The sequence below is a fragment of the Otolemur garnettii genome, unplaced genomic scaffold (genome assembly GCF_000181295.1).
Source record: "Otolemur garnettii isolate 467f Iridium unplaced genomic scaffold, OtoGar3 scaffold00104, whole genome shotgun sequence".
NCBI classification, from domain to species: Eukaryota; Metazoa; Chordata; class Mammalia; order Primates; family Galagidae; genus Otolemur; species Otolemur garnettii.
The window spans coordinates 2,712,940-2,722,583 of NW_003852499.1; the positions used below are offsets into that span (position 1 = coordinate 2,712,940).

The 9,644-nt window shown below is 49.5% G+C and overlaps 1 protein-coding gene across 1 annotated transcript in view; it reads left to right on the plus strand.

Annotated features, from left to right (window-relative positions):
* The window catches only part of VWF (von Willebrand factor), a 147,272-nt gene that overhangs the window by 85,933 nt on the left and 51,695 nt on the right, over positions 1-9,644 (plus strand). The window contains exons 26-32 of the mRNA XM_003796416.3: positions 243-401; positions 1,081-1,216; positions 3,360-4,741; positions 6,081-6,197; positions 6,287-6,427; positions 6,730-6,873; positions 8,741-8,905. Of these exons, the coding sequence (XP_003796464.1) occupies positions 243-401; positions 1,081-1,216; positions 3,360-4,741; positions 6,081-6,197; positions 6,287-6,427; positions 6,730-6,873; positions 8,741-8,905 (2,244 nt within the window). The remainder of the gene's footprint in view (positions 1-242; positions 402-1,080; positions 1,217-3,359; positions 4,742-6,080; positions 6,198-6,286; positions 6,428-6,729; positions 6,874-8,740; positions 8,906-9,644) is intronic.

Genomic DNA, 9,644 nt, shown 5'->3' on the forward strand with positions numbered 1-9,644 from the left:
GTGTAAGCAGCTTAATTTTTGTTATATAGAAAACTGATGTAGACCCACTAGATTCCTGGCTTAGTTGCTTCAAAAATCCAGAAGTCTCTAATATTGGTGATTCCCTTGGTCCCTTTGTCTATCCGTGTGATGTCCAGCTCCCCCTGGGGCCATTGCCACATGGGTCTGCAGTCCCAGCTTCTTGGGTTGCAGAGGACTTCCTGTGGCTTCAGGGTCACATGCCTTTTCTCCTGTCTACACAGCCCTGAACTGTGAGGAGAGAAATCTCCGAGATAACGGGTATGAGTGTGAGTGGCGATACAACAGCTGTGCACCTGCCTGTCCCGTCACATGCCAGCACCCTGAGCCGCTGGCGTGCCCTGTGCAGTGTGTGGAAGGCTGCCATGCTCACTGCCCTCCAGGTGAGGCCTCTGTCCCTGGGTGGGATGGGATGGGAATGGGGTGGAAAGGAACTTCTCCCTCTGGCTTCATCTCAGCCTCTGCCCTGGTGCCCACCTCAACCCTGCAGCCCCTCCCCTGTCCTGTTTTTGTGGGTCCTTTCATCAGAGCCAGGCCAGCTATGCTTTTTGTCAAGTTGAGCTCCGATGAAATGCTTTCGTGTGCCTATTTACAAGTTTATCATCTAGAGCAGCGCTTTCTGATAGAACTTTCTGTAATGGTGGTAATATTCTATTGAGTGCAATGGTGGCTGGCATATCTGAGCAACTGGATTTTTAGTTTTATTGAATTTTATATAATTTAAACTTAAATGGCCACATGTGGTTCATGGCTGTCATATTTCACAGAGCAGCTTTAGGATTATTGGATACAGTCTTTGGGAGAGTGAAAACATCCTCGGAGATAAGATTTCACTTGTTCTGAGGTTTCGGGGAAGTGAGGCAGGGTGCAAGAACCTCCCTCTTAGTTTGGCAGAGGGATTAAATCCAGGCACAAAGGAGGAAGGATACTCCCTGAATGGTGGGCTGACCCTTGGAGGGATAAAGAGAGCTGGCTTCTAGGATAGGCCCCTTCAGTTAAAGGTGAGTCTTTCCTGTGGCAAAGTGGAGAGTTTCAGCTCCTAACGAAAGGTTTGTCATACAGGGAAGGTCCTGGATGAGCTTCTGCAGACCTGCATCAACGCCGAAGACTGCCCGGTGTGTGAGGTGGCCGGCCAGCGCTTAGCCTCAGGAAAGAAGGTCACCTTGAATCCCAGTGACCCTGAGCACTGCCAGATTTGGTAAAACAAGAGTCCCTGGTTGTATGAAGTGACTAGTCTCATCGCCTTCTCAGAGGGCGTGCTCTGAGATGGGTTTTGGGCAAAAGCCGTATGAGTTGAGAGATCGAGTTTATTTATTAGTTTGTTGATGGATTAATTATTTAGTGCAGTTTGTTTATTTTTAGAGTTTGCTTCTCTTTCTTTAAGGACAGAGTAGATTGCTTCCCCCAAAATATTTCTTAAGAGGTTTTTACTTCCTAGGCTTATTTTTTAAAAAAATTATTAATTTATTTATTTTCTGAGAGGTTGTATTCTTCTCACTGAAGGCAGGGTATGATCTGTTGTTGTCCCTGTTGGTCACGGCTAGCCTGAGGACAGGCATCTATGAAAGTCAGATTTCTTTTTCACTGGAGACAGGGGATGCAGGGAGGAAAGTGAGATGGAGCCCCTACTCCTCACTAGGACATGGCCTTCTTGGGGGCCACAGTCCAAATCTAGGGCATGGCTTTTGTAAAGGGGAATGGAGACACTCGCTGCTATCGCCCTGGGCTCTCACTCGAACTGCTTCTGGGAAGCTGGCCTTTGGGGAGGTGAGGAGGCCTTGGGGTGAGCTCTGAGGTTTCTGAAGTCCTGCTTGTAAGTAAGGAACATTTATTAAAATGTTAATCTATTCAACACCATTCTCTGACGCTGATCAACCCTTCTGGGAACTTGAACTTGAGAACTTAACATTTGCTGGGGAGGGGGCTGTGGCAATAGCTGCCAGAGTCAGAACCTGCCGCCACCATCTGTGCAAACAACAGTGAACATGGCCCGGGGTGAGTTTTCTAGCAAACACAGGAAACTAGAAAGTATGTCACTCACGCACCGTTAACCAGGGATTGAAGCAATAAATTGTGTGGATCGCGAAGAAGTGGGAGGTAACTTCCCAGTGAGACCCTGCCTGTCCACCCTCCCATCCCGACATAGGATGGGAGGAATAAAGAATGTGGTGAGTCTGCTGCTGGCTTGGGGTTCTGAGCCAAAAGGGCGTGAGAGCTTATAACCCTCGCCTCACCTCCTTTGCTGGCAGCCACTCTGGTGCATACTGAGCCTTCAAACAGGGTGTGGATAATAGTTCCATAGCAGCCTGGTGCCATTGCCTGGCAGTGAAGCCACAGAAAGCACTGCCCAGGGCTCAGGGCACTGCTGCCTTCTCGGCCTTACTGGGAATGCTGAAGACAAGTTGCCTCAAAGGCTGGAGGGACAGAGAAGAGGAGGTTGTAGGCTGTGTGGGTTTGGCACCAGGAGGCCACTGGGTTTCACCTGTGGTCCAGCATGTCTTGCTGCCTTCGAGGACAGTGGCAAAGGGTGATGTGACTAGAGAGCTTAGACATTCATTATGGTAGTGTGGGAATATATGTGGGGGAACTGCTCGTCTACAGACCTGTGGTGTGCCCCTGGTGCTGGGCAGCCGTTCCTGGCACATAGTAGGTGCTTGCGACAGGTCTGTTGGAGGAATGAATGGATAAGCCGCTCCCTTTCCCCCAGGCCTAACATCCTGGGGACCCCCAACTGTTACTCCCAAATAACTTTGTTCTGCTAGATAAAGCTGAGGTTTTTGAAACTTTATTTATCTTCCCCAAATGTTTTCACTCCAGTTCTTTTTTTTCTCTTCCTTAAGGCCCGACATATTAAACATGTTTGCAAATTCATACAATTTAAGTTCTGTTATAATAAACACTATAAAGCATCTGTCTGCAACAGAACATTTACAAGCATAGGTCAGTGTCAACATTTTAGTGCAATGTTTGTTCTTGGAGATAAGTTGTCAGAAGGCTTGGATTATAATGAAATATTTCTGTCAGTGGAGATCTAGGTTAAAAAGAAATAAATATTGAATGGCTGTGTGGACGGCCTAGAACAACAAAGGCTCTTTTTCATATCCTAGGGTGGGTTAAACCTTCTAGAATGAAGGAAGATGGTCCTATGTGTCTGTGTGTGTTGCTATTTGGGGATAGATGTTAAACAATGACATCTCACTTGGATAGAGAATAGTCTGTGGGGTCTCAAGTTCAGGTGGGCCAGGTAGGTGATGCTCTGGGAATATGTGTCGTGGTCCTACACTGCGGGGCTGAGAAGTGCCCAGAGGTCATTCCTGAACTCTTGTTTTTTTCTGCTGCAGCCACTGTGATGGTGTCAACTTCACCTGCGAACACTGCCAGCAACCAGGAGGTCTCCAGGTGCCCCCCACGGAGGCCCCTGTGGGCACTACCACCCCATATGTGGAAGACACCCCAGAGCCGCCCATGCACGATTTCTTCTGCAGCAGGCTGCTGGACTTGGTCTTCCTGCTTGATGGCTCCTCCAAGCTGTCGGAGGCTGAGTTTGGGGTGCTGAAGGCTTTCGTGGTGGGCATGATGGAGCGGCTGTACATCTCCCAGAAGCGGGTGCGGGTGGCCGTGGTGGAGTTCCACGATGGCTCTCATTCCTATATTGGGCTCAAGGACCGGAAGCGGCCGTCAGAGCTGCGGCGCATTGCAAGCCAGGTGAAGTATGCGGGCAGCCAGGTGGCCTCCACCAGCGAGGTTTTGAAGTACACGCTATTCCAAATCTTCAGCAAGATTGACCGCCCTGAAGCCTCCCGCATCACCCTGTTGCTGACGGCCAGCCAGGAGCCTCCACGGATGGTCGGGACCTTGGTCCGCTACGTCCAGGGCCTGAAGAAGAAGAAGGTCATCGTGATCCCTGTGGGCATCGGGCCCCATGCCAGTGACAGGCAGATCCGCCTCATTGAGAAGCAGGCCCCAGAGAACAAGGCATTTGTGCTCAGCAGCGTGGATGAGCTGGAACAGTGGAGGGACGAGATTATCAGCTACCTCTGTGACCTTGCCCCTGAAGCCTTGCCCCCAACGCCTACTCCCCACATGGCACAAGTCACAGTGGGTCCAGGGCTCCTGGGGATTTCACCGTCTGGACCCAAGAGAAACTCCATGGTTCTGGATGTGGCATTCGTCCTGGAAGGCTCGGACAAAATCGGAGAAGCTAACTTCAACAGGAGCAAGGAGTTCATGGCGGAGGTGATTCAGCGGATGGACGTGGGCCAGGATGCCATCCACGTTGCAGTGCTTCAGTACTCATACGTGGTGGCCTTGGAGTACCCCTTCAGTGAGGCACAGTCCAAAGGGGACATCCTACAGCGGGTGCATGAGATCCGTTACCAGGGCGGCAACAGGACCAACACCGGGCTGGCTCTGCAGTACCTCTCCGAGCACAGCTTCTCTGCCACCCAGGGGGACCGGGAGCAGGCGCCCAACCTGGTCTACATGGTCACGGGAAATCCTGCCTCTGATGAGATCAGGCGCTTGCCGGGAGACATCCAGGTGGTGCCCATTGGAGTGGGCCCTCATGCCAATGTGCAGGAGCTGGAGAGGATTGGATGGCCCAATGCTCCCATCCTCATCCAGGACTTTGAGTTGCTCCCCCGAGAGGCTCCCGACCTGGTCCTGCAGGGCTGCTGTTCTGGAGAAGGGCTGCAGCTCCCCACTCTCTCCCCTACCATCCCCGGTATGCTGGCACCTGTGTGCAGGTGGGAGGGCTGGCGGTGCCCTGGCATTGCGTGACTACTGGGTTCTCATCCCAGATTCCCCACTGTGTGCCCTTGGTCAAGCCCTTTCTTTCAGAGTGCCTGTGCTTCCTCCCCTCCCAGGCAGGGAGAGAGCTTGTGATCCTTTTTCAGGGGGAGGATCTTTTCTTATTGTGTATGTTTGTAAGTTCAAAGGTACTACAAGCCTAGTGTTAAAATCTAAAGAACACCAAAGATATGGAGTAAAAAACGTAAATCTTACTATGTCACTCAACTCCATCCCCACCCAATCCTACTCTCTGTCTTGAAGGTGACTTCTGTTAAATTTGGTGACTAAGCTCCCCTTAGATGGTACTGGGTGGGCAAAATTAAGTAGCTAACGTTCTTTGGGCAAGGCCAGGAAGTCAAGTGACAGGTAGCTGGTGAGTCCGCAGAGTCTAAATGCAGACTACCTTAGTTGGAATCTTACCTTTGCTACTTGCTAGCTGGATAACTTGGGGGCATGTATTGAACCTCTTTGTGTATCAATCTCCCCATCTGTACAATGGGGATAATAATAATCCCTACTTGTAAAATGCTTAAAGCAGTACCTGGCACGTGACAAGTGCTCAAAAAACAGTGCCTGCTACTGCTATTACGTAGTGTTATTGTGTTTTTATCTGATACTGGTGTCTAATGAATTCCTGGTTCTTGAACATCTTTGCTTGGTGTTTGGGACCCTCCTAGAATGATGTGCTTTCTTTCAGTGACTCTTGATCCTCACACTCGTTATTAGTGCTTTTGCATCTTGATTCTTGATTTTAATCAGAGCCTGAGGTTTATATAAATTTTTGTAATATTTCTGCAGGGAGAACAGTGACAGTATCAATTTTTCAAGTCTCAGAATGTGCTCACACCTGACCATGAGCACCGGGCATTTGTAACTGGAACACTCAGAGTGCCTCCCCCTACCCTGCAGGTCCCACCAACACACCAGCTCATTTTCCAGGGAGATGCTGCTACCCTGTTTCCTTTTTCCATTCAGTTCTAGAAGAGTGCCAGCCTTCTGTTACCGAGGGAGTGGACACCTACTGCTTTCACTTGTAGGCAGTTTAAGCTTCCTTTGGGTGGAGCTGAAGTGTACTCGATGTCTCTCAAACCTGAGGTCCTCACGGACCCAGGAGCTCAATCTTCCCTCTTCCCTGGCCTGCATGGCCCTGACAGTGGGGACTGTGTGCCCTGCAGACTGTGAGCCCTGTTGGATGTATTGTCAGGCTGTGAGCCTGGGTGGCCGGTCACCCTGCTGGCAACTGTGGCTCACCTTGCTGGTCCTCTTTGCAGACTGCAGCCAGCCCCTGGATGTGGTGCTTCTCCTGGATGGCTCCTCGGGCTCGCCAGCTTCCTACTTTGATGAAATGAAGAGTTTTGCCAAGGCCTTCATTTCAAAAGCCAATATAGGTGAGTGATGCACCTGGAGCAGCAGGTGAGGAAAGGGCTCTTTCTGGGGCTTTGATTCAAAAGGATCCCCATTTTCTCCTTCCCGTTAGGCCCTCATCTCACTCAGGTGTCAGTGCTCCAGTATGGAAGCATCACCACCACCGATGTGTCGTGGAACGTGGCCCAGGAGAAAGCCTATCTCATGAGCCTCGTGGACGTCATGCAGCGCGAGGGAGGCCCCAGCCAAATCGGTAACCGTGGTGCTGTGGGTCAGATGTAGAGCCCCAGTCTGGTCCTAATTCTCAGCATAAGTGGCTGAGTGACCTAGGACAGTCACTTTGATCTTGGTCCTAGTTTTCTTTCCTGTAAAATGAGGGGCTAGATGTGCTTCCACATCTCTTTCAGATCTCCATTGTGTATTCCTTTGAGTCTCTGCAGCACTCAGCTTTTGAACAACTTAAGGGCCCTCCATGAGAGGGGAGCCCAGCTGGCTTCAGAAGCACTGTTTCTTGCCATCAGTAGTAACTTGGTGCGCTGTATTCTTCATTCTCAGGGCGTGCCTTAGACTTTGCGGTGCGATACATCACTTCAGAAGTGCATGGTGCCAGGCCTGGGGCCTCTAAGGCAGTGGTCATCTTAGTCACGGAGGTCTCCACGGATCCACTGCACGCAGCAGCTGATGCCGCCAGATCCAACCGTAAGTGGCCGGTGTACCTAAGACTCTTCTAAAATGAAGGAGGATTGAACCTGGGTGTGGGTCACTTTGGGATGTTCTGCCTGGTTTTAAATATGCTCAAAATGCACATGTGGCCTGGTCTTAAATGGCAGGAAATGGTCCAATCATGATGTTAATTTGGAAATTATGTTGATCCTATACTTGTTCCTATGCTTTAGATTGTGGCCTTTAATTTCTCTACACTTTTTGCTTGTGTCCAGGGGTGATCACACCAGTAATGCTGTTCCTTTATAAGTTAGTATCCTTGGTCTCTCACCAAAATGCCATATCTGAGGCCATAGGGACTTACTGTGGGGCCTTGAGAGCCATTTGGACCTTTGTGTATTCAGAGCCCTTTCCTAGTATCAGGCTAGTGGGCTTGTGGGACTGGCTGGGTGAGAGACAAAGGATGATGCTTTAGGAAGGGGAAGGATGCAGATGTGACCCAGGTTTGGTGCTGCGTAATAACTTGTGCTGTGAATAGCAGCAGAACGTAAGCCAGGGCAGGAGTTTTAAGTTACAGTTGGAGCACTACCTCCTAGTGGAGGGAGGTCTGGTAAGTGGACACTGTGCCCCCTCATGGCCACCTGGAGAACTGTTCATCTTCCAAACCCTGCCTAGGGGTTGTCTGTTCTCTACCATCTTCCTGATATTCCTCTTGAGTTATTCACTCTGTTCTCTGTACCATGCTGACCTACTCGAATTGTGTAAATCATATTGTGTTGTTGGTTAGCTATCTGTTTCCTGCACAAACTAGGAGTTCTTTGAAAGCAAGGGGGAAAATCTTGCTTGTTTTTGTATCATCTGTGTGTGATGCATAAAATAAGTGGCCATAAACGTTTGTTGAATGAATGAATATGACTTGTTGAGGAAACCTATTATTTAGGGAAAAGAACACGAAGAGGTAAAGAATATGTATTTGGATGACACAGCGAGCTTAATTATTTTCGTTACAATGAAAATAATTTCATGGTTGGGGGTCACCACAACATGAGAAACTGTATTAAAGGGTCACGGCATTAGGAAGGTTGAGAACCACTGTCCTACAGTCTTTCTCCTCTTAGAAAATGGCATTTTCAACCTTCCAGTTGTTTAGGTCAAAAATCTTAGCATCCTTGATTGCTCTTTTTCTTTCTCACCCTTATGCAGTTTGTCAACAAAATCCACTGAGACTCGCAGCCCGGCACTCCTCCCATACCACTGTCACCCTGTCTAAGCCCCATCGTCTCTCTGGATTCTTGACCTTCCTACTGGAAGCCCTGCTTCCACCCCTGTTGCCTGCAGTTCATTCTCAGCATGGCAGCTGCACCGTCTGCTCGGTAGTTTCCTCTGGCTTTCTTACCATGACTGCAAGGGCTTCGCCAGTCTGCGCCCTGTGCCTTCTCTTGCTTGTTCGGCTCCAGCCACCCAGGAACAACCGGACTTCTGCTCGGGGGTCTTCGCATGCCCTGGTCTCTCGGCTTGGGATCATCTTCCTGCAGATGTCCCTGGGCTTCTCCCCTCCTTACTTTAGGTCTCTGCTCATCCTCTCCTCCTAATCCCATTTTGTTTTCTGCATCTCAAATCTATATATTTACTTTTTGTGTGTGTTTGTTATCTGTCTCTCTCCAGAGGAAGCTCCTTGAGGACAGGGGACGGGGAATTTATCAGCTTGGCTCACTGCTGTATCCCCACTGCTTGGAGCAGCGCCTGGCACACAGTGGGTGCTCATTAATACCTGCCGAGTGAACATCTTCCCCACAGGGTTGGTGTATGTGACCTAGGAAACATGAGACTCTCTACAGATGTTGGACAGATGTGCTGAGCCCATCTGCCCACAGACCCTTTCTCGTTCCTTTGCTCGCTGTAGGAGTGACAGTGTTCCCCATTGGAATTGGAGACCGGTACGATGAAGTCCAGCTGAGAGCCTTAGCAGGCCCGGCGGCCAGCTCCAACATAGTGAAGCTCCAGCGAATTGAAGACCTCCCTACCATGGTCACCTTGGGCAATTCCTTCCTCCACAAACTGTGCTCTGGTGAAGCTTGTAAAAATTTCTTTTTTTTTTTTTTGAGACAGAGCCTCAGGCCGTCCCCCCGGGTGCATCCGCCTCCCAAGTAGCTGGGACCACAGGCACCCGCCACAACGCCTGGTTAATTTTTGGTTGCAGCCATCGTTATTGTTTGGTGGGTGCAGGCTGGATTCGAACCCGCCACCTTAGGTGTATGTGGCTGGCGCCTTAGCCACTTGAGCCACAGGCACTGAGCCTTGTAATACTTTCTTAACCCCCCATAAAAAGCCATAAAAAGTAAAACACCATTCTAGGGACTCAAGGGTGCTCATCTATAAAATTTGGGCTTGAATGAAAATTATGATACAGACCAGGACCTTTGAGTTTCTGCTCTGAGAAGGTGTAGACTGCAAATGTCCAAGGGTCAGCAGAAAGTCTTCTGTGTCTGGTCCTCTCTCTGCTTTAACTGTCCATCTGAGCTTTCACAGAAAAAGGCTAGGCTTATTTGTGCAGAGGGATCTTGGACAAAAATAGCAAAGCTATAAGCCAGGAACCCCAGCTTCCTGCAAATCATGTTCTTCTTCCCCGGGCCCTAAACTCACTGTCAATGTGGGTACAAAGGCCTATAGCAATAAGATAACATAGAATCGATTATCAAAGTACCATAGTTTAAGTTGATTTTAGGTTAGAAACTTAATAAAATATGAATTTTTTGCCTGGTTTTATATATTTTCTTCATGCTATTAGTTGCAAGTCTGCACCTGCT